General features: G+C 40.2%; 1 protein-coding gene across 4 annotated transcripts in view; it reads left to right on the top strand.

Annotated features, from left to right (window-relative positions):
* The window catches only part of lin52 (lin-52 DREAM MuvB core complex component), an 83,029-nt gene that overhangs the window by 18,451 nt on the left and 39,136 nt on the right, over positions 1–25,442 (top strand). For 2 of the 4 annotated variants that reach the window (XM_059649031.1, XM_059649032.1), the window contains exon 6: positions 3,443–4,547. The exons of the other annotated variants lie outside the window; for them this stretch is intronic. In XM_059649031.1, coding sequence (XP_059505014.1) covers positions 3,443–3,573 — 131 coding nt within the window. In that variant the 3' untranslated portion in view covers positions 3,574–4,547. Of the gene's footprint in view, positions 1–3,442; positions 4,548–25,442 lie in introns of those variants that run through there. 4 annotated transcript variants of the gene reach the window in all.

Raw genomic sequence — 25,442 nt, forward strand, 5'->3', positions numbered from 1 at the left:
ATAAGGGAGCTTAAGGTAAAAGAACCCTTAGGAGGCAGTGATCATAATATGACTGAATTTACACTGCAATTTGAGAGCAAGAAGATAGAATCAAAGGTATTACAGCTGAATAAAGATAACTGCAGAGGCATGAGGGAGGAGCTGGGTGGAACTGACGGGGAGAAGAGCCTAGCAGGAAAGACAGTGGGACAGCAATGGCAGGAGTTACTAAGAGTAATTCAGGAGACACAGCAAAAATTCATCCCTAGGAAAAAGAAGCATGGTACAGGGAGGATGAGGCAAACACGGCTGACAAGGTAAGTCAGGGATAGCAGAAAAGCAAAAGAGAAAGCATATATTGTGGTCGAGGGCAGTGGGAAACTTGACGATTGGGAAGCTTACAAAGACCAACAGAGGGCAACAAAAAAAGGAGGGAGAAGATTAAATATGTGGGTAAGCTAGCCAGTAATATAAAGCAGGATTGTAAGAGTTTCTTTAGATATATAAAGGGCAAAGGAAAGGCAAAAGTGGACATTGGACCGTTGGAAAATAACGCTGGAGAGATAGTAGTGGGGAACAAGGCAATGGCTGAGGAACTGAATAATTTCTTTGCATCAGTTTTCACAGTGGAAGACACGAGAAATATCCTAAAAATTTGAGACAGCCAATGGGGCAGAGCTGAGTATGGTGGCCATCACCAACGAGAAGGTGTTACAAAAACTGAATGGCCTGAAGTTGGATAAATCAATAGGACCAGATGGACTACACCCCAGAGTTCTTGAGGAGATAGCGGAGGCATTTGTGCTGTTCTTTCAGGACTCACTAGAGTCAGGGAGCGTCCCAGAGGACTGGAAAATCACTAACGTGACACCCTGATTAAAAATGGAGTAAGGCAAAAGACTGAAAATTACAGGTTGATTAGCCTAACCTCGGTCGTGGGTGAGATATTAGAGTCCATTGTGAAGGATGAGATTTCTGAATACTTGGAAGTGCATGGTAAAATAGGGCAAAGTCAGCATGACTTCATCAAGGGGAGCTCATGTCTGACAAATCTGTTAGAATTCTTTGAGGAAATAATGAGCAAGTTAGACCAAGGAGACCCAATGAATGTTAGTGATAATAGGAACTGCAGATGCTGGAGAATCCAAGATAATGAAATGTGAGGCTGGATGAACACAGCAGGTCCAGCAGCATCTCAGGAGCACAAAAGCTGAAGTTTCAGGCCTAGACCCTTCATCAGAGAGGGGGATGGGGTGAGGGTTCTGGAATAAATAGGGAGAGAGGGGGAGGCAGACCAAAGATGGAGAGAAAAGAAGATAGGTGGAGAGGAGAGTATAGGTGGGGAGGTAGGGAAGCTCTTCCCCTCCACCCACTGCATCCCAAAACCAGTCCAACCTGTCTCTGCCTCCCTAACCTGTTCTTCCTCTCACCCATCCCTTCCTCTCACCCCAAGCCGCACCTCCATCTCCTATCTACTAACCTCATCCCACCTCCTTGACTTGCCCGTCTTCCCTGGACTGACCTATCCCCTCCCTAACTCCCCACCTGTACTCTCCTCTCCACCTATCTTCTTTTCTCTCCATCTTCGGTCCGCCTCACCCCATCCCCCTCTCTGATGAAGGGCCTAGGCCCGAAACGTCAGCTTTTGTGCTCCTGAGATGCTGCTGGACCTGCTGTGTTCATCCAGCCTCACATTTTATTACCCAATGAATGTTATCTATCTCGACTTCAAGAAGGCCTTTGACAAGGCGCTGCGCAAGAGGCTGCTGAGTAAGATAAGGTCCCATGGTGTTAGTGCCAAGGTACTAGCATGGATCGAAGATCGATTGTCTAGCAGGAAACAGAGAGTGGGGGTAAAAGGGTCTTTCTCAGGATGGTAGCAGATCAGTGGTGTTCGACAAGGGTCAGTGTTGGGACCACAACTTTTCACTTTATGCATAGATGATCTAGATGAAAGAACTGAGGGCATTCTGGCTAAGTTTGCAGATGATATAAAGATAGGTAGGGGGACAGATAGTATTGAGGATGTGGGGAGGCTGCAGAAGAATTTGGACAGGTTAGGAGAGTGGGCCAAGAAGTGGCAGATGGAGTACAAAGTGAGGAAGTGTGAGGTCATGCACTTTGGTAAGAAGAATAGGAACAGATTTCTATTTTCTAAATGGGGAGAAAATTCAGAGGTCTGAAGTGCCAAGAGACTTGGGAGTTCTAATCCAGGATTCTGTCATGGTAAACTTTCAGGTTGAGTCAGTAATTAGGAAGGCAAATGCAAGTTTGGCATTTATGTTGAGAGGACTTGAATATAAAAGCAGGGATGTACTTCTGAGGCTCTGTAAGGGTCTGGTCACGCCACATTTGGGTATTGTGCATAGTTTTGGGACCCTTATCTCAAGGAAGATATACTGGCCCTGGAGCGGGTTCAGAGAAAGTTCGTTAGAATGGTCCCAGGAATGAAAAGCCTAACGTATGAGAAACATTTGAGGACTTTGGGTCTATACTTGACGGAGTTTGGAAGGATGAGGGGGGCGAATCTAATTGAAACTTAAAGAATACTGAATGTCCTGAACAGAATGGATGTTGGGAAGATATTTCCATTAGGAGAAGAGAAATAGGACCTGAGGGCACAGCCTTTGAGAACAGCCTTCTTCGGCCAGAGAGAGGTGTATCTATTGAATTCACTACCACAGGAGGCTGTGGAGGCCAGGTCATTGAGTATATTTAAGATGGAAATAGATAGGTTCTTGATTGTCCTGGGGATCAAGAGTTATGGGGAGATAACGGGAGAATGGGGTTGAGAAACTTATCAACCATGATTGGATGGCGCAGCAGACTCAATGAGCTAAATGGCCTAATTTCAGTTCCTATGTCTTATAGTATGTGTACCAGATCAACTGGTTTGGAATGTCATTAATTGACATGGAGGGTTTGAGAAGCAGTGGGTTTGGATAGCAGCTCAGGTATGGAGGTGAGTAGAAGGGCATGATCTGCTTGAAGAATGAAAATGAGCCATTAGTATTTTTAAATAACATGAGGGGAACTTTTTAACACACAGTGGTTCGTGTGTGGACTGAACTTACAGAGGAAGTGGTGGATGCAGGTATAGTTACAACATATAAAAAACATTTGGATAAATATATGAATAAAAAATGTTTGGAGGAATATGGCCCAAGTGTAGGCAGGTGGGACTAGTTTATTTTGGTATTATGGTCAGAATGGACTGGTTGGACTGAAGGGTGTGTTTCCATGCTGTGTGACTCTGACTCTCTAAGTGAGTGAGGAGCATTAATGCAGAGTATGTGGAGGGAGGTCATTGTGAGCAGCGAGGCCTAGTCAAGCACAAAAGATAAGCAAACTGCTGGGGCGAAGTCCCAGAGAATCATGGTGGGACTTTTAAATAGCCTACCATTAGAACTGAGGAAGGGTCACCAGATCCAAAATGTTAACTCGATTTTATTTTTCTTCACAGATCTTGCCAGACCTGCTGAGCTTTTCCAGCAGTTTCTGTTTTTGTTCCTGATTTACAGCATCCGCAGTTCTTTCAGTTTTAGTGGTAGAGTGGAGAAAATGCTGGGCTATGAAGTCACAGATTGTAATTGAATACTATTCTCCTGCTGTTGATGGCCCACCGCACTGCATGGATGGCGAGTTTCCCAGTTTCCGGATCTGTTTAAATTTTTTTCTGTTTAACAATATAGTTGTGCAGCACAACACAAAGGACAGTATTCTCAATGCGAAGACAATATTTCAGTCTGGCCTTGGATAGGTGGAATGAGGGAAAGGTTGCATATTCTGTATAGGGCAGATGGAATCATAAATTGGAGGCCTTCAGGCATGATAATAGAGTTTCATGTGTGTAAAACACCATTGATTAAAATTTTCAAAAAGGCTAAACTGCATGAAATTGATTGCTGCAGTGCAAGTTGCCACCACAAGGTGATACCACTACCTTAAACTTGCAGCTCAAGTGTTTTCTGAACTCCTATTTGACTGGCTTGTGGCAATGTATCAGCAAAATGAAATGAGAGACTGTTTCTTCAAAATACTATTCGTTTGTTTGAGCTGGAGCATAATTCTGACCCTGGTGAATGCAGTGACATGTTCTTTGTTTTGATAAAGAATGTAGCATTTGGAGTTTAAGAGAAACTCTCTTTGCAACACAGATCTTGGATCTAACGGATGTACTAAGGAAAATAATTTGAACAAATCAGATCAATTTATGATGTAATTGTAGATGTAGTTTGCAATTTATAATTTAGTTTGCTAAATAATTTAAATTACAATTTTGATGATGTATTTATAGTTAGATTTATGCAGCATGTTATCCTTAGTTGTGCTGATGTGAAGGACTTATTCAAGTGTTTTTTTTCACTAATTTCCATTGCCTTTCTTAAGGCGTGATTGCAGACTGATCATTTCTCATTCTTGAGGGCCATCTGAACTCATCATGACCTGTTCATCTATCTTCCAGATTTTCCTATGTCTTTGCATTTCTCTAGGTATGTGGCATAACCATGTATGTGACTCCTTAAAATGAAAAAAAACCTTCCACAAGTATTGTTTGATTAGCAACCCAGAAGATCTTTTCCACAAATAAAACAGGTGTTTTACTTCCAAGATTATCTTTGACTTTCACAGATTTCCTCAGAATATGAATACAAATACATGGATCGGTGTTGGGACCTTTGTTATTTGTTATTTACATAAATGATCTGGATGTGAATGTACAAGGCAAGGTTAGTCAGTTTGCAGGGCATCGTTGATTACGAGGAAGGTTATCAAAAATTACAAAGGGATCTTGATCAGATGGGGAAGTGGGCCTGAGGATTGGCAAATGCAATTCAGTGTGTTGGTGTTGGGGTGTGAAGTGTTCCACTTTGCAAAGTCAAACCAAGGTAGGGTCCTGAGGAGTATTGTGGAACAGAGGGACCTAGGAACACAAGTACATAGATTGTTGAAAGCGGCCTCACAGATAGACAGGGTGATGAAGAAGGCATTTAGCATACTGGCCTCCATTGGTCGAGGCATTGAGTATAGGAGTTGAGATGTTGTGTATAAGTTGTTGGTGAGGCTGCACTGGAGTATTGTGTGCAGTTTTGGTCACCCTTTTATAGGAAAGTCCTAGTTAAACTTGAAAGTGTGCAACGAAAATTTATGAGGATGTTGTCAGGACCAGTATGCTGAGTTATAGGGAGAAGTTGGCCACGATAGGAATTTATTCCTTGGAACGTAAGAGAATGAGGGGTGATCTTACTGAGGTGTATAAAATCAAAACGGGCATATATAGGATGAATGCATATAGTCTTTTTCCCAGGGATGGGGAATTGAAAACTAGGGGGCATTGGTTTAAGGTGAGAGAGGAAAGATTTAAGGAGGACTTGAGGCATAATTTCTTCATGCAGAGAATGGTGCGTATATGGAACGACTGCCAATGAAAGTTGTTGAGGCAGGTACAATAGCAACATTTAAAAATAAATGTGGATAGGTACATGGATGGGAAAGATTTAAAGGGATTTGGACCAAATGTGAGCAATTGGAACTAGCAGAGTGTGCACCATCTTTCGCATGGACCAGATGGGCCAAAGGGCCTGTTTCCATGTTGTTTTACTCTATGACTGTATAAGTCATGTTATTCATTCCAAGGCGCACTCTCTTTCTCTGTATGTTTCCTTTAGATTTAATCATTCCAACACATTCCAAGTAGGCCTTCCACCTTAAATGCTCCTTTAAAGTCAAGCTGACCATAATTGTCTTGCTTGCATCTGAACTCCTATTCATTTATCATTCGCCAATTCGCTGACCTACATGTACGTTGCTGTTGGTTTTGAAGCTCCCTTCTTTATTTGTAAAGCCCTCCATGGTCTCTCATCACTCTACCTCTGTGATATAGTCCAGTTTCACAGCCTTTTTAGATCTTGCAATCTTTGAATTCCAGTATTTTGCATAACACAGTTTTTATCATTTCTACATTTGTGGACAATCCCTGATGCTAAGTTCTATCTGTAACTTCCTGTACCTTTTTTTTTCTTGTATGAGATGATTCTCCAAAACAACTACTTGGACTAACAATAACCTTAATATCTCTTTTTATGGCTTGGCACCTCATTTTGTCAAACTGTCAGGTTATGCTAATTACTGTTGGGCTGGCATGGTGGCTCAGTGGTTAGCAGTGCCACCTCACAGCTCCAGAAAACGGGTTCCATTCCAGCCTTGGGCAACTGTTTGTGTGGAGTTTGCACATTCTCCCCGTGGCAACGTGGGCTTCCTCTGGGTGCTTTGGATTTTTCCTGCCCGAAAATGTACAGATTAGGTCAGTTGGCCATTCTAAATTGCCCTTATGTCCAGGGATGTGCAGACTAGGTAGATTAGCCTTGGGAAATGGAAAGTTACAGGGATCGGGTGGGTCTGAGTGGGATGCTCTTTGGATAGTCAGTGTGGATTCGATGGGCCAAATAGTCTGTTTCTCACTGTAGGGATTCTGTGATTCTCCGTGATACCTGTAGCAGAATGGGAAATTAAATGGCAGATGGAATTTAATTTGATAAGCATGAGCTGATGTATTTTGATAAAAGGTATAAGGAGATGCAATACAGTCTAAATGATACGGCTTAAATAGCGTGCAGAGATACAGGATCTAGGATGCATGTGCGTAAATATATGAAAGTAGCAGAGTGTATTTGCAAAGTATACGTAGACATAGAGCAGGAGCAGGCCATCCAGCCTGCCCCGCCATTCAATAATCATTGCTGATCCTCTGTCTCTATGACATATTCCCACTTTATCCCACACTCCCTGATGCCTTTAAAATCTGAAGAAAAAAACAAACAAAATTTGTATATGAAATCTTGTGTTTCATAATTGAAGCATTGAATACAAAAGTGTGGAATCTTTTTATGAAGTTCTCTTAGGCCATTTCTAAAACATGGTGAGGTGTTTTGTTTACCTCTTCTGAGGATGAGCGTTCTGAAGAGGGTGTGGAACAGATTTACCAGAATGGTTCTGGGAATGGGGGATTTTAACTACAAGATTACATTGAAGAAGCTAGAGTTCTCCTTGGAGCAAAGGATATTGAGAGGAGATTTGATAGCATTCTACAAGATTTTGACCAGTTGGAAAAGGCAGGTGAGAAGAAGTTGTATCCATTAGTTGATGATACAAGGACAGATTTAAAGTTTTGGCCAGATGCACTGGAGATATGTGAGAAAGAACATTTCTATGCTAATAATCACGTGGAACTTGCTGTGCATGACGTTAATGGAAGCGGAAACAATGATTATTAAAGGAAGTTAGATGAAGAGTGAAACAAGGCTATGAGTTTGGAGCTCGGAAATGGATTGACTGGATTGTTCCGTAGAGTTGACAAGGGGTCAGTAGGTGAATGGCCTCCTCCTTCATCCTAAATGACACAATGGCATTGATAAGGATTCCAGCTTTTCCTTGGAATTCTTGGTGAATGTGGTTGATTGACTGATCCTCTGCTGCTAGGCTATACAATACTTCCTACTTTAACCTCCCAGTATTTGCATCAAGTGGTTACAGCCAGTGATAGAGTGGGTGCAAATCCTGGATTACTACTTAATATATATTACGTTTTGCTAACTAGCCACCCTTGTTCCCCTTTTCATAGAATCCTTACAGTGTGGAAACAGGCCATTCAGCTCACCAAGTCCACACTGACCCTCTGAAAAGCATCCCATCCAGACCCATTCTTATCCTATCCCTGCACTTCCCACCCTAAACACTGCGGACAATTTAGTATAGCCAACCCACCTGCACATCTTTGGACTGTGGGAGGAAAGCAGAGTACCTGGAGGAAATCCATGCAGACAAGCGGTGAATGTGCAGACTCCACACAGGCAGTCGTCCGAAGCTGGAATTGAATCCAGGTCCTGGCACTGTGAGACAGCAGTTCTAACCACTGAGTGACCGTGCCACCCCTCTTTTTGAGTAAAATCAAAAGTTAGCAGCATGTGATAGAATTGTATTGTAAATTGGTGAGGCTTAGGAAATGGATTCTGACTGCCCAATTTCAGTAAAAGATCCAACTGAACTTGCTTAACAAAAAGTGTTCATGAATAAAGATAAAGCATCCAGAGAGGTCAGGACCTTTAGGAATATTGCTTATCTAGCCTGGGTAAAAAATGGTTATTTATTCATAGTCCTACCATGGAGCTATTTTCACTGGTCAGTGAGTTGGTAACTAGAAAACATTATTTTAAGGTTCTCATCAAAAAAAGGCATACATGAAGAAATGTTATAGTGTAAATAGGTAATGGTGTTAGGAGAATCATACTAGATTTTAAAAGTGAATTGGATGAACACCTAAAAAAATAAAATTTTAAATAGACACCATTTTGATTTCATTCTGAGATGGTGGAGGAAAAAGCAAATGTTCTAAATGTTTTGCGTTTAATTTTACTCCAGTTACTTAGCATTAATGACCTGGATATAGGTGGTTTCCATGGTTTTGAAAACTGTTTTTGAAGTAACATCTTCGATGTGGTAAATGCAGACAATGACTGGTATGATAAATTTTTGTCCGCCATTGTACAGGATTGTATCGCACAGAGGGAGACTATTTGTGCCTGTATTGATTCTCAGAGGGAGCTCCCCAGTTTGTCTGCATCTCCTGTTCTTTCCCCATAGCTCTGTAGATTTTCCCTTTTTGAGAATTTATCCAATTCCCTTTTGAAAGTTTTATCGCGGAATCTGCTTTAACTGCCCTCTCAGGTAGCGCAGTTTAGGTCATAACAGCTCACTGTCCGAAATCACTTTTAACTCATGTCAGCCTTTTGCCAAACACTAGTAAAATCAAGGAGGTGTTGATATTTTGATCTCCATTTGATCCCACCATCTAGTTTTGTATTTGTGTTTGCCTTTCTGATGGAAGAGGGTCTTTTAGACTAATGCAAAATGCTAAGGTTTAATCCAAGTAGACAGAATTGAGGAGGAATTACATTGTGGAAATTGTTGATTCAGCCAAACAGTTAGTGTTGGTGTTTATCACTAAAGTAGGAGGCCTAATCCCAGTTGCATCCCTGCTTCAATATACCTTTATTTCCCATTTCCTGCAACTATTGATCTAATTTCTAGAAGGCATTTGATAAGGTGCCACATCAAAGGCTATTGTACAAGATAGGAGCTCATGGTTTGGGAGTAATGTGTTAGCATGGAGTGAAGATTGGTTAATGCACTCAGACAGAAAGGCAGAATCAATGGGTCTTTTTCAGTTTAGAAAGACATAAATAGTGGAGTGCCCCAAGGATCAATTCAGGACCTCAATTATTTCCTTTCTATGTTAATGACTTAGACAACAGGACAGATTGCAGTGTATCCACATTTGCTGATGTAAACATAAATTGAAGGACATGTTGTGATGAGGACATAAGAAATCTGCAAGGGGATACGGTGAGGTGAGTAAATGAGTAAAACATGACCGATGGAGTTTAATGCGGGGAAGCATGTGATCATGCATTTTAGTGGGAAGAATCAAAGAATGGAATATTATTTTAATTGAGAGAGACTTCAAAAAGTGCAGCGCAGAGGGATCTTGTTGTCTTTGTGCATAAAACACAAAACGTTAGTTACTAGTTCACTAACCTAAGACTTTAGGAGGTGAAATTTCTCCTGCCATTAATTTTAGTATTTGCACTAACCGTTTTGATGCAGCTGAAAGGAACGCCTTCCCTTACCTGTCAGTTCCTTCTTGTGTTAAAAAGAGGATTGGAAGGCTAGTAGAACATTAGAAAATGCTTTTGCTTGTCATAAAATGTATATTCTATTAGCAACAGGCCAGCAGGCAGAACAGATAATCTTCATGTAATGTCAGTTGTTATCACTGTTTATTGGGACAAGGGAGGGGTACTTCAGAATTATGTCAGCAACTGAATACATGTTCTCCATCTTTTCCAACATACAACACTATTTAACTTATATTTATGCTGACAATGCTGTTTCGCAGTAGTGAGTACAGATTATGATTTACAGCAATTTCATCACAATTCTTGTGATATCGTCCATCATCAGCATAAAGTGCATTGTACATTGTCATTTTCTATGACATCTCCTTGTGAAGTGGAGGGAGGGGTAACAAACATAATAATCCTCCTTTCCACCGACTCCAATGAAACCAGGAACGTATCTTTCTAAGATGTTTTTGTGTCATTAGATTTCCTGATGTCCTTTTACAGAACAGAGCTGTGGCTCATTCCAGTGATAGATTTCCACGGGCACGGTCCCAGAATGTAATGAATTGAAAGAATAAGAGCCTGTTTTTAAATCAAAACTTGCCTAATGCCTGACTAAATTACAACAAAAGCACCATGCATTTGTACAACCTCCTTTAATGTAATATTGGGCCACATGGGCAAAGGCACTTCAACAAGCAAAGTTTCAAAGAATCTTTTAAAAGGGAGAGAGGCGGAAAAGCAGAGAGACAAAGGGAGGGAATTTCATATTTGAGGGCCTATGCAGCTGAAGGCACCTCTCCTGACTCGCCATCCCAATGATGGAGTGCTTAAAATTTTGGATGAAGGCACAAATGAGAGTTCTATGGCAGATAAACTGAAGTAAGGCCAAAGTCAGGAGATGTTATGGAGTTAGGAATAGGTGATCTTAATGTTTTGTTAAATTAAGCATATACACTGACTGGTTTCAGAGTGGCATCAGCAGAGGTCTGTGAATAGGTTCCTCTCTCATCCAGCATTGCCAAAAATGGTACAGTGTGTGACTAAGTAGGATAGGAATCTAGATTTATTGGGTAGTACCTGATGCACCTTCTTGCCTTAATTAATCTGGCAATTCATAGTATTCCAAATAAGTGGGAGAGTTATACTTGTTTTTATTAACCTCAGTCACAAACTTGCTCGTGCAGATGTGCATGGGCATCATGTTAGTGAATCCTTGCAGATCCCACTTAAAATGATCAAGACTGTAGTTACTTGTACCATCAGCTCAGATTTGCACTTGACTGCATATCAAGCTAGTGTCAAGTGCATCGAGGGCCTGTTTAAGTGATGCTGATTAAAACATGAGGGTCCCCTGTGCCTGTGCAGCTGCCGTGCTGCTGGTGGCTCCTGCCACTCGAAACTCAAATAATTACATGAATCCCCAGTAGGATTGATGGGTTTCACTGAGCACGTGGCACATCTGTTATGGTCTGCCTAATGAATTGTTCTGCAGGAAGAGGCTGCAGCTTGTCATCACAGCTCCTTGTTCCTCAGGGGCCCTCTGCTTGTTTTCTAACTAATGTTATTTATAGTAATTGAATTCAGATTACCCTCCTGGGTCTTGTGAATACATTGATAGTTAAACACTTGTTGGTTTTGGCTAGATCCAGTTTTGAGAAATTCTGAGAAGGTTTTAAAAGAGCCAAGTGGCAATTGGCTTGAGCTATCAGACCACAGGTTTTGAATAATTCTGACCTGAATCATAAAAATATTTTTAAAGCAAGCAATTCATCATTTATGTTAGATCCAACCTGCATATATATAGTTTTCAGCCAAGTATTTTGTATGCTGAAACTGCCGCCTTGTGATGGGTTCTGGATGCTGCAAGGTGAAGTATCGTAAAGTTATTTCAAGATAATAAATTGCATAGTGATATTGCAAAACTGCCCTTCCTCCTCTCTCCTTATGTTTTCAAAAATAGGACAGGATAGGAAACATTTGAATTCTAAACCTTTCCATGACTGAATGAGAAGACTACTTTGTGTTTCTACGCTTCTGTATACATCTGCTATTTTTAAAAAAAACACACTGGTTATGGTTCATTAATCCTTCAATCCAAAATTCTGAGAATGCCCACCTCAGTTATGCTGGTTAGTTTAGTATATGGCCTAAGCTGGTGTTTGAAGACATATGGAAGAGCCAGAGTATTGAAGAAACCAGAATAAGTGGATTCCTTACATAAAGAATAAACAATCGAAGTTCAGAATTGAAGAGACTTGAAGTAAAATGTAAAGTCGCTATTGTCCTACCAGATCATTGGGCTACTCTCTCATTAGCAAGACAGCCGGTAATAGTTTAACCCGATGGCCACCAGGTCATAGGCAAGAGGAAAGGTTGAAGAGAGTCTTTCATGGTGATCTCAGTTGGTGTGAGAATAGAACCCATGCTGCATCGTAGACCAGCTATTCAACCAACCAGGATAACCAAATCCTTACCAAAAATAGGGGGCCTCCCATACAGAAATGAGATGAAGATCTTCTTCCCTCTGAGAGTGGTGATTATTGGGACACTCGTCCCCAGAGAGCAGTGGAGGTAGGGTTATTTAATTTATTTAAGGCAGAGGTAGGTATATTCTTGACTTATAAAGGAGTCAGTAATTGCTGGGGCTAGACAGAATGTGGAATCAGATCAGCCATGATCTTTCAAATAGCAAAGCAGACTCGACGGTTCTACTGGCCTGATCCTGCTCTTAATTCATGTTTGTAAATTTAAGTTCAGCATTGCTGCAGAGACAATTCTGAACCATACTTCGGGTGACACAGTAGAGTCAGTCAGGGGTCAGGAAGATAAGGTGATTTTTTTTCAAATACTTGTGGTTGTCACTGCAGTCTATAAAAAGCACACTGCTATGTTGTGGTTGTTGATCTCCACAACACAGTGTCTTTCTCTAACTGACACTGTGAGAGAAATGTCTAATCTTTCACTTTAAGTGCATGCATATATTTCACTGGTGGCTGAATCAAATCTGAGCAAAAGTTGAAAAAATTATTTATGCAATGGATTTTTTTTCACACATTGAAGCATTCTGATACTACAAGCACCAAAGAAAGAGACGTCCGAGAGAATGCCGTGAAGTGGAGACTGACATGCCCACCACAAGCATTTGATGCTGCAAAATGCTGGAATTTCACAATAGAGTTCATTAACTTCTCTGTTTATGTCTATGGAATTAACTAAAATTGTATTGTATGGAGGATAACACACAGACTGGAGAACATTACAGAGGATAACAAATGCTGAATTGTTTGTGTTACATGGAAGATAACATACCAGCTGGTTGCTGTCCTGTACTAATACGATAAGGAGTGAGATGGCAGCATAAACCGCAAGAACCTTGAGTAGCTTATTTGTGTCACCTGAACTTCAAAGACTGTTACCTTCTTGGGGCATGTTCAGAGATTTACGAAGGAGTGTCCCATATTAAGTGCTTCTTCTTTCTGATTACAATGTGACCTTCTCATCTTAAAGTTGGAACTTTAGACCAGAATTGTTTTTGAGATGCAACACAGACAACAGAATTTGGTAAGTTAAAGCTTTTTGGCATGTGTGGGATGAGGTTCTGATAATGTGCAGTGGAATGGTGCATCTTGCGGCAAGCAATCATCCTTCAGGTCATGTTGCAAATTGCAGGAAATACAAATGAGTAATGGTTCAGTGTTGTCACTGTTAACATCTGGGACCTTGCAAATATTATGCCCAATAGTCATTGTCCTTAATCAATAAAATAAAAGTGTAGAAAACAAAATAGAACAATCAGTAGAGTCTCAGTAGGAGTGAAATTAGTCAAATTAGGAGCAGAAAGAAAACTGAAGAAAAGGACTGGATTGTTATATTCTGAAAACACATCAGGAAGGTAAGTTAAGAGTATTTTTTACATAACTACCAAAAATATTGCATGTTTGGGAATTTTGGTAACTGAGAACTGCATATCAGGATAGATATGTGAAATATGCAAACATAACCTGGAGAACCAATGGCCCTGTTCATCATGTGTGCAGACAGGGTGCAACTGCTTTCATAAGCACAGTCTTTTTTTCATCTCACAACTCCTAAGGGTGTGTGGGGTTATCTTCTACTATCTTAGTCACATGATACAATGACAATGATTTTACTTACCAATCGATCAATCAATCCAGATATGACAAGAGCAAAACCTCAGTGGTAGAATGTTTTGGGAATCATAGACTGCAAATCATCTTTCTTGTCTCCAAATGAATTGCACAAACCATTGTCATGTCCCAAATTGCGCAATATCTTGTATAGATTTCTTAATGAATATAATTTTAATTTCCATTTCTGAATGTTGAAACAGCTTTGCATCCTGAAATTTTTCACAAGACAGGTGAAAAAGTCTTGAAGACCCATTAGAACAATTCATTACTTGCTAGATTAAGACACTAGTGCTTCATTGTTCCCTTCTGGACTACCAAATTTGAGTGCCATTCCAGCACCATAAATCAGGACATTATTAGGGGTCCTAGGACATACGTACCAGCTGTAAATGGTTGTGATGAGATTATTACTTTGCCATTCATTCCCTGGATGTGGGCATTGCAGTAAAGGCCAGCATTTATTGCCCATGCCTAATCACCACAATCCATATTGGGTAGGTAGATGCCTAGTACTGTTAGGGAAGAAGCTTCTAGGATTTTGATTAATTTTGAGATTGCTTTGTATTAACACTGCAAGTTCGACAGTTTCATGACATTTCACCTAAGAAGCTCCCAGCATGATTACAATTTTCCCATTTTGTGAGGTTAATGAGACAGCCACATAAATCATTCACTTTATGAAGGCTTAGAAGTTGTGGCATATCTTTTGTTGCCACACATTGCCAGATTAGTTGGAAATTAATATTGAAACTATTTTTTCTATTCTTTGCGTTTCTCCAAAGGTTATAAGCACACTCTTATTGTGTGTTAGACATTAGTGAGGAACTTGTGTGGACATGTTGTGTATGTCTTGATACTGTACTCTGAGTTTGACCTCCAGTGAAAGGAAATGGTCAATGAGCAGATTTCATGACTTTAAGTCACCCTGAATGCAAATTAAATGACAAAGAGGATCAGTTATTTGTGAGGATTTTATCTACTCTGCTTAACTTTCCTCCACAAGCATTTAACGGTTTGTCGTATATAAAAAAAATCCTTTTTATTTTTCTGCAGAGAATCAGATTAGAAAAAGGAGAAGCTGATGGTTAAGAGGATTAACTGAGGAATGAATGTGGTTTGATCTGAAATGGTTTCATTAGGTTCCTGATTTCTTTTTGTAAATTTGTGCCTCTGGCTTCCTAATGAAGCTCTTTAGAAATAAATCACCTATTTGAATGTTGGTCAGCCTGCTCGGCATTATAAGATAGAGGGAATTTAGTATTGTTATATAGTGAAGAGCTCTATTTGGTCAGTTTTATCTCAGTTTCAACTGATATGCAATGTGTTTTTCGATTATAATTTTCTATGTTTACAGTTGTAGGAGGGACGTAAATAATGAACTCTTGCAAACGTGCAGAAATGATTATCCCTGTAGACTTTTCTCTGCTCATTTCGTGTTGTAGGTTTTTTTGTAAACATGGGCATTTCTACAATCCGAACATTTGTAATTTTATCTCAACAAAATTAAATGCAATGTTAGTGATTCATTTCTCCCTTTTTTGATGCAGGATGCCTGTAGACTTGAGAACGAGAGTTTTATCCAATCAGTCTCAGTATATTTGAAATCATGTCCAAAAAGTGGAAAAATAGACATGAACTCACTTGATCAGCCTTCTCAAAATATTAAGATGATAACATTTGCCTTTGTCTTTTGTTTTCCTAAAATAAGTAGCTGAGCCACTCTGACCAGAAAAGTTCTGTATCTTCCTTGTTGGAGTGGTTGCTGAGTCGCCACAATTGAAATTGGTTAATTTGAGGGAGGATGGAATAGAATGCGGCTCTTGCCTCTAGTTGCTCAGATTCCAGTTGGAAATGCTTGATGTGTGCCAGGCTCAGACTGGACTGGATTTCCTGAACATGGCTTTTAGTGATCAAATTTTTTGCCATCGTTTAAGAATGACAAACATTCTAAAGGCCAGTTGGATGAGATATTGGACCCTGATTGGAACCTAGGGAATGTAACCCAGCAAGGTTTCATTGCTTTTGGGGTGAAGGGATGGGATTTTCAGGACGTGGAGAGGTTGCAGAGCTGTTAAAGAAATATCCGTTGAGGTTGTACTTTTATTTCTACACGTGGAAATGCACCATCACTGGAATGGGCTGTTTTTGAACATAATATGTGATCCTGAATGTGAAGATTATCATGCAGGAATGGAAATGACACTCATGTAGAGAGGGACTCATCAGATCCAAGTAAATTCTTGTTATCCAAGAAACCCTCAAACACCCAGCCAGTCTCTTTTTGGTTGGATAAACAGAAATAGCTCATCTCAGGTGTTTTCTTTATTAATATTTTACAGGGCAATTTAGGCTGAAAATGTTAACACATTCCTGAAGGTTCAGCTGATAATTTTTTTGCCATTGTATTCTAGCTAAGCTGAATCGGGGCCTCAAAATGATCACTGCCTCAATGAGCTATGCTGGAGTGCATGTTTGCACAGGCTTAGCTGTGAATTCCTCCTAAGTGAAGAAAAATCAGAGTTAACATTTTGGGTAACCGTTCCTCAGAGTACCTTCATCAGTCACTGGAGCCAAAATGTTAACTCTGACTTTTCTTCACTGATGCTGCCAGACCTGCTGAGGTTTTCCAGCAGCTCCTGTTTTATGTTTCTGATATACAGCATCTGCCGTTCTTTTGGTTTTTAATTCTGCCTAAGTGTCAGTTGTGATATCTGAAGTGTGACTTGTGCTAGAAGAACTGTATTCTCACAGCATCAATGTATTTGGCTGAAACCCATTTTAACCCTCCTATTAAAAGCACTTGGCCAAAGTTATAGGCTCTAACCCATGAGCTGGGACTAAGGAGATAAGTTAGGAAGCACTTCTTTCACTTGTCAGGAAGAAATATGGAACCTAAAGCAGTTGATTTTAGCTCCGTTAATAATTTAAAGTTTGGGAGCAATACATTTTTTTGCTAATAAAAGATAGTAAAGGATGTGGAGCCAAGCCAGGTGGAAGGAGTTGAACTATAAATCAGGTAACATCACAATGAATGGTTAAACAAGCTTTTTTTTTGGAGGGGGGAGAGGGTGAGGACAGTGCGAGAATATTCTTAATCTTGTATTTCTATAATAATGATGCATAAAAAGAGGCATACAAAATGAAGAACATGAAAATTGTCAACACAATACAGTTTTAACTTGAAAAGCAGTAGATGACATTATACTGCCCATTAGTCACACTCTGTATGACTACTATTTCAGTTTATTTAGAAGACAGATAGCTCAATCTCCTATTAATTGAATGAGCCAGGGTCACTTAACCATTAGTGAGTTTTAGTTTTTGTCCAGATGGGCATAGCTCTTGGAACTGAAATTGCATTAATTTTGTTCCTGATAGTAAGAAGTATGGCAATATTGCTTTGTCATAAAACTCTACATGATTTTACGGATGTGCAATGTACCTTGTTTTTGCTTTAATGTACAGTTTTTCAAAAAATGCTTGCTGTTTCGTTTAATAAAATATGCCACAAATATTCAACAGATCAGGCAGCATCTGATGAGGTGAGCATAATTGACACATCACTTTGATGGCCTGTCATGATAACGTGGTCATTCAAAACCAAAAAGAGCATGGTAATGGGACAAATGAAGAAACAAAATATGTGTCTAGAGGAGGTTTGAATATTAAAATAATGCACAGTTTGCACTTGAAAGCGAGGAAGATCATTATATATAGGAACTTAATGAGGCCGTTTGGCCCATTGAGTCTGCTCTATTGTTTAGTCATGGCTAAGATGTTACTCAACCCCATGCTCCTTGATCCCTTACCAATCTATCTCTATCTCAAAAATACTCAACTCCACAGATTAACAACCCTCTGGCTGAAGAAATTCACATCAGATTCCAGCTTCTTCCTGTCAGACTGCAGGGTGAATTCTATCTCATTATGTTCACTGTCCCCTGATAGATTCTTTCACCTTAAATTCCCTTATCAAGTCTGCCTTATTACATGTCACCAAATCCAGAATTGCATCTTCCCTATTTGGCTCTACCACAAGCTATTTTTTAAAAAAACATCTTGTCGACATTTCTCAAATTCCTTTTAGACCTTGGAATCATAGAGATGTACAGCAAGGAAGCAGACCCTTTGGTCCAACTCCTCCGTACCAACTAGCTATCCTTAATTAATTCTTAATTTGGTAGTGTTCATGTACCCATCCAGATGCCTTTTAAATATTGTAATTGTACCAGCCTGCATCAACTCCTTTAGCAGCCCATTCTATACAGGCATCATCCTTTGCGTGAAAATGTTGCCTCTTTGGTCCCTTTTAAATCTTTCCCGTCTCACCTTAAACCTATGCCCTCTAGTTTTGGACTCCCCTACCCTGGGAAAAGACCTTGGCTTTTTAGTCTCTTCACACACCTCATAGTTTTATAAACCTCTATAGGGTCACCCCTCCGCCTCCAATGCTCCAGGGAAAATAGCCCCAGCCCATTCATTCTCTCCTTATAGCTCAAACCCTCCAACCCTGACAACGTCCTCGTAAATATTTTCAACTTTCACAGTATCTACCCCATAGCAGGAGACCAGAATTGAATGCAGTATTCCAAACGTGTCTGACCAATGTCTTGTAGAGTTGCAATATGACCTCTCAATTCCTGTACTCAGTGCACAGATCAATAAAGACAAGTGTACCAAATACTTTCTTCACTACCCTGTCTACCTGTGACTTCATTTTCAAGGAACCATGAATCTGCATCAAAGATCACTGTTCAGCAACACTCCCTCGGACCTTACTATTAAATATATAAGTCCTGCCCTGACTTATCTGACCAAAATGCAGTACCTCACGTTTATCTAATTTTCTTGGGATCCACTGTCAACCTGATTTTCCCCATTCACCTGATATTGAAGTCTTGCATTATTATTGCAACGGTGCCTTTCTTGCATGCCTTTTCTATATTCTGATTTATTTTCTGCTCTGAATCCTGATGACTGCTAGGAGGCCTGTACATAACTCCCATCAGGGTCTTTTTTGCTTTCATTGTTCCTCAAATCTACCCCCACAGATTCTATGCTTTCTTGCTAGCGATTTTAATTTCATTTCCTACTAACAAGGTAACCCTATTCCCTCTGCCCATTGCCTTTCCTTTTGATAGGATGCGTATTCTTAAATATTTAGTTCCCAGCCCAGATTTCCTTGCAGTCATGTTTCTGTGATGCCTACAACATCAAGGGGATAGTTTGTGAAAATGACTTGAGATACAGGATTGGGCATGATCTGGCTTATGGAGAGGGTTCAAATGCCAAAATAGCTTATTGCTATTTCCAATGTATTTTAAACTGTCATTTTGTTCAGCTCAAAATTCTACCTGCTTTATTATCGTCTTTTTGCCCTGGCCTACCAACTACTTTGATGTCTGCACGTCTATTACTAGCTCTCCTTTTAGAATTGTACCCTTTTGTTTATGTCTTCTAAATTTAATGCAGAAAATTTATTAATCTGCTGCAACTTTGCCCATTTTATCACCCTGTCAATGTCCTCTTCAAGTCCATTGCTGTCTCCCTCAAAGTTTGCAATACTTCAAAGTCTTGTGCAATCTGAAAATTTTGAAATTGTGCACTGTACTCTCAAGTCCACATAACCAATATAGATCTAGAAAAGAAAATCCTAATAGAGATTCCTGAGGGAGCCCCGCAGTATAGCTTGCTCTGGTATGGAAAATGTCAACTCACCACTGCCCTCTGTTTCTTTCCACTTAGCCAACTTCACAACCATGCTGTCCTTCTTATTCAACATGCTTTAACTTTGTTGTCAAATCTGTTAAGTAATGCTTCATCGAATGCTTGTCTGAAAAGGTTCTGTAGATTAGGGAGAGGGTGAGAAACAGAAGGAGGTGAAGGAATGGATGTTTTCACCTTTCCATACCACAGGAGCCATAACATCAACACTAATATCTCCCATCCTCATGGTCCAAGGCCCAAAATTTCAAGTGAATCAGCAATTTACTGTTTTTTTTTCTTTCAATTTGGCATCCTGCATTCATTGTTCATGATATACTCTCCTTTACATGCAGAGACATAGTCTACTATGGGTAAAGGTTTTACAGAGCACCTCTATTAAGTTTGCATGCTTGAAACTGAGCTTCCAGTTGCCTGTTATTTTAATTCATCACATTGTGTCCATTATAACATTTCTTGACCTGCAGTAGTCTTCTGATGCCGTTCATGAAAGCTTTAAGAACAACACCTCATCTTTTGACTGCATGCACTGCTGCCTTTTGGGCTAAATACTGGGGGAAGCAACTTCAGGTCATAATCCCTGCCTCCATCTCATTTTATTTCTCTTTGCTGGTTAGCTTCTTTTTCTCAGGCACATTTGTTGTGTGTGATGTAGCTATGAGTGCACAAAGTGAAGCAGCCAGCTGATGTCATTAGCCATGTCCACAGATGCATCAGTGGCCAATTTGGCACCTGAACAAGGAGGGGACCACCTTCCTTTTGACAGAGAGAGGGGAAGCAGCAGTTGGGAGGGAACAGGCTTAGTAGCATTGCTGGCCCCTTAGCATGGCCCTCTGGGTACCAGTAAGTGACACGTCTTGGTAACAAGGTATTTGGAGAGTGCCAACAGACAGAGTGTGTATGTGAAGGAGCAGTGGCAGAGGAGACTTGCTGTGCTCTGGTTTTATAGCCGAACCTCCACTTCTGCCTCTCCCACACCCCACACCTCCCAGCCTCTAAATGGTGATATGAGCAATGCAAGCACTTGCGGATGCTTCCTGCAGCCTGCTTTGGCCAGCTGATAACATGGGCCATGGCAAGGCATATTTGGGTGTCATTTTGGCATTATGGTTTATCACTTGATTGTTTCTCTCGCTTCTCTCTTAGTCCCTTGACTTTGGCTTTGCTTTTGAATGGCATCTTTAGAGGATCCTGTCATTTACACCTCTTCTCGATGCATCTTTTGTTTCTTTACTTGTCAAATTAGCAATCACTTTGACCCTGCACCACTATCGTCATTCAATTTATCCTGCCAAAACCTTTTTATTTTTCTTCCTACTCTTACCCTTTGATTGACTCAAACCTTAATATTATTTTTCTTACAGTTCCCAGTTCTTATGAAAGGTTGCAGACCTGAACTGGTAACTATTTCTGAATCCATAAATGCTGCCATGGCTTTCCAGTGTACTTGAAGTACGGTGCTATTAACTACCAGTTTTATTGTGATATGACAGCCCCATCATATCTGTAATTTAGTGCATGAGCTTCAAAATTTAACTTTCATTTCTAGTGATATTAGTTCTGAGTAATCAACAATGATTAGCACTAAATCTACAGTGTTTGTGTGAATCCTCTTATGATGAACATTTTCACTCATCAGTTACATTGTGCCTATTGGGAGCAGTTACAAACTCAAAACTTTAAAAATATTGTCTTAACATTCATATCATACAATTTTGTAAAGAAACATACTGAGAGTGAACTTTGAATCTAGCATCTATCTTCGGTCCTTTAGCAGACTGTAAAGGATGAACATCGTTGTTTTGTGGTGCTGACATATTCACAGTGTGCTGAATGGCCTCTTGCTGTGCACCATGTTTCAGGCAGTCTTGATGATGGCTTATAACTAATCTTGAGGTATCTAGTCTGTAAGCTATCTCAAGCCCTCAATTACTGTTCAGTATTCACTCTTATGCCCTTGTTCTCTCTACATGTTAATGTTACCATTCTGCCTGCAGTGGAAGTAGTCTTCCTGTATAAGATTCAATTATGTAATCTGTACACTATTTTGAGTTGTGGTATATAAAATTAGCTGAAGTCCTGTACAGTGTTTAAAAATAACAAGCAAAATATTGTGTACAACCTGAGTCTGGAAAAAAAATACTAGTTAATTAGAAAAAAAAATTAGCTGCTTATTTCTAGGGGGTGAGATGGGTCGGGAAGGAAAAAAATTAAAACCTTCTAGTTCTTCTCTGGTTTGAGAGCTGTTTGGATGAGCATGGAGCATTTTTTTCAGGCAATTCAAGGAAAAACTCATTTGCATAAGTAAATTGAGATTCAAGGACTTGTTGGCTAATAATCATAGCATCATAAACCTCAGAGTGTTTAATGAATGAATCCAGACTGAAGACCGATTAATATGGACGCCTCAGGAATTCACTTAGGGATGTTGGCATTGAAATAAAGAGGAGCAGGCCCAAGGGAAATCAGGCTTCACGTCTGCATTTTAAATATCGTTGTGAGGTATCAATAACGGTGTAATTGAATCCTGAACACAAACTTCAGAATAAGGTGGCAAGGGAAAGGAGAGGGCTGTCTTTTCTTCTCCACTGTGCACACTCTGTGATTAGCCCTGAGAGAATGGGCTTTAAATCCATTAAGTAAAGATTACACACTGTAGAATCGCAAAATGGCATTTTAACTACATGTCCAGGACTGTCTTTTTCAACATTGGCAGTAAACAAGTTAAGTTGCAATGAAAATTTGGAATGGTTAGCTATGCAGCTAATATATAGGTCACCATTTTACTATCAGTTTTGCCCACTACATCACAAATTAGCAAGCTGTGATGCTTTGTATATATATTATCAAAATACATGTTTCGTATTTAACTTTACCTTTGCCCTTATTTTCTGCTATTCCATACACCTTGATTTGAAAGTGAAATAGATGGTTATTTTATCTCTCAGTGGGGTTGATGCCACATCATGAGCGATAAGAGCCACTTGTACTTCAGGCAAGGCAAGGATTGGATATCTCATTCTTAGGTAAATGCCTTACCATCCCATGGCATTTTGAATTAGCTTTGTAGTCACATGTACTCAAATGAGTACTGTGAAAAGTTTACAAGTCACCACTTAGGGTGCCAACATAGGTACAAGATACCTAGGTACAGATTCTTCAGTACAAGCTGTTAGGAAAAAAGAAATAAGAAAAATAAAGAAATAAAAAGTCAAGCATTACAGATCATAGGAATAAATTAGAAAACAGAGGAAATAAAAGTTCAGACCAACAGCCCTTCCAACCTGATCCATGCAGGCACCTAGCCTCCAGTCTGTACTGGGCCTTGACTCCAGACTGTGCCAGGCTTCACCACAAGACTCTCGAGGTCAGGAGACCATGCTGGAATTATCTTGGAAGTCCTTGCTGATGCCACATCAGGCAGAAAGACTGCCACGCCAGGCCAAGAAACCGCCACCCTGAGCTGGATCTGATCCAACAGCCTCAACTGTGGTATTGAGGTAAAAGTGTTGGCCAATTTATTTGAGAGTCAAGAGCACCACCTATAAAAAAACAAAGAACAAATGAACAACGCAGAACAGGCCCTTCACCCCAAGCCTGCGCAGACTCATGATGCAATCCTAAACGAAAAATCTTTTGTTTCTATGTGGTGCGTATCACTTTATTCCCTGTCTATTCAAGGTTGCTATTGTATCTGCTTCTACCACCTCCTCTGGGAGTGCCTTCCAGGACCACCGTCCATGTAAAAAAAACTTGCCTCTCCCATCTCCTTTAAACTTCCTCTCTTAATGAGCATGCAGATACGTTTTCCACTGTGTAAACAGCTATTATTTTTGCTGTAAACTGTTGTGTATCTGACAATTATACCTTGTTGTGACCTGGTTAGGGATAAATAAGTTCAAGATTATGAAATTTTAAATCCACTTATTTATTGAGAACTAAAGCCACAATATTCTATGATTTCAAACGAACAGAAGAAATGTTACTATGTAAGCATCAATAAAACAAACTGTAAATATTTTCTATACTATCCTGTTCAAGCCAGAATTAATATGAGGTAAACATAAATATGAATTACCAGGCAAATTCTAGTTGAACATATTGCAAACTGCACGTTAAGTGGCAGATGCAACCAAATCAGGTCTGGTAAATTTCTCTGGAACCCACCCAAACGTAAGTGATTGCTATGAGTCTTAGATTCTTTAAACTGTATCCTCTTCTTGAGCAGTTATCTCTCTCCTTTAAAAATCTTGCCTGATCCCCAGCTGACAACAGATCTTTCTTCATCCAAATTCCACATATCCAGTTATCGCCTAAAAGGGAATCATTCCAGGTCTCTGTCGGATCTTTTGTCCTTCTTTTCTAACTGTGGTGATCTACTACCTAGACTGTATATCCCTGTGATGGCCAGACTGCCCTCAGCATTTTAGTAGAGGTACAGTCCCAACATCTCAGCCAGGCTACTGGCAACAGCAGATTTTAGCCTTCCCCAAGTCACAGTCTTCCCTGCTACGCTAAGCATATTATTTTACTGCACTTTTGTTTTCAAAGTATTTTAATGGGATATGGGTTTTGCTGGCTATGCCAGCATTTATTACCCAGCCCTAGCTGTCCTTAAGAAGGAGATGGTAAGCTGCTTTCTTGAACTGCTACTTTTGCATAGTTGCATCACAGCACTGTGGGAAGAGAGTTCTGGACTTTGACCCAGTGTCAGTGAAACCACAGTGATATGTTTCAAAGTTAGCATGGTGAGTGGCTTAGGCATGATGCTGTTCACTTGTATCTGCTACTCTGAACCTTTTCAATCATAATAGTGGTGTTTTTCGAAAGTTCTGACTTAAGGATCCTTGGGTAAGTTGATTTGGTTCATCTTGCAGATGGTACAAACTGCTGTTGCTGATTATCAGTGGTGGGCAAGTGAATGTTTGTCAGACTGCTGCGAAACAAGCGGGCTGCTTTGCCCTAGATGGTGTCAAGCTGCTTAAACTATGTTGGAGTTGAACTCATCCAGGAAAGTGGGGAGTGTTACTTAACATTCCTGTCTTGTGCCATGGAGATGGTTAATATGCTTTGGAGGATTGGGAGGTGAGATACATGCTGCAGGATTCCTGGTCTCTGACAAATAATTTGCCTGACAGTGAGTGTTTGTAACTTAGTCCAGTTCAGTTTCTGGTCAATGATAACCCCCAGCACGTTGATAGTGAGGGATTCAGAATGTCAAGGGGATATGGTTTTATTCTGTTTTGTTGAAAATGCCTGGCACACATGGAGGATCTCTTACAGAGATGTCCTGGAGCTTAGATTACTGATCTCCATCTTCATTTGTACTATGTCTGACTGCAACCGGTGGAGAGTTTCCTTCTGATTCTCATTGTCTGTAGTTTTGCTAGGGCTCCTTGATCTCTCTTACAGGCAAATGCTGTCTTGGTGCCAAAGACTGTGTCACTTTCACCTCACCTCTGGAGTTCAGCTTTTTTGTCCATGTTTAAATCAAAGCTGTAATGAAGTCAAGAAATGAGTAGCCCTGATGGAACTCAAACCGAATGTTAGTGAACAGGTAATTGCTAAACAAGTGATGCTTGATCGTGCTGTTGATGACTTCTTTCATCACTTTACTGTTGATTGAGAGTAGACTGGTGATACTTGATTGGGTTTGATTTGTATTTCTTTTTGAGCACCGGACATAGTAGAGCAATTTCAGACATTGTCATTTAGATATCTGTTGAGTGAATCACGTTAGCTGAAGACTAGCATCTGTGATGCTGGGGTCCTCTGGAGGAGACCAAGGTGGATCAATCACTTGCCACTTGTGGCCAAAGATTGTTAGAAATGTTGCATCCTTAGGTTTGCATTGATGTGCTGAACTTTACCATCATTGAGGATCGGGATATTTATGAGACTGTCT

The sequence above is a fragment of the Stegostoma tigrinum genome, chromosome 10 (assembly GCF_030684315.1).
Source record: "Stegostoma tigrinum isolate sSteTig4 chromosome 10, sSteTig4.hap1, whole genome shotgun sequence".
Taxonomy (NCBI): domain Eukaryota; kingdom Metazoa; phylum Chordata; class Chondrichthyes; order Orectolobiformes; family Stegostomatidae; genus Stegostoma; species Stegostoma tigrinum.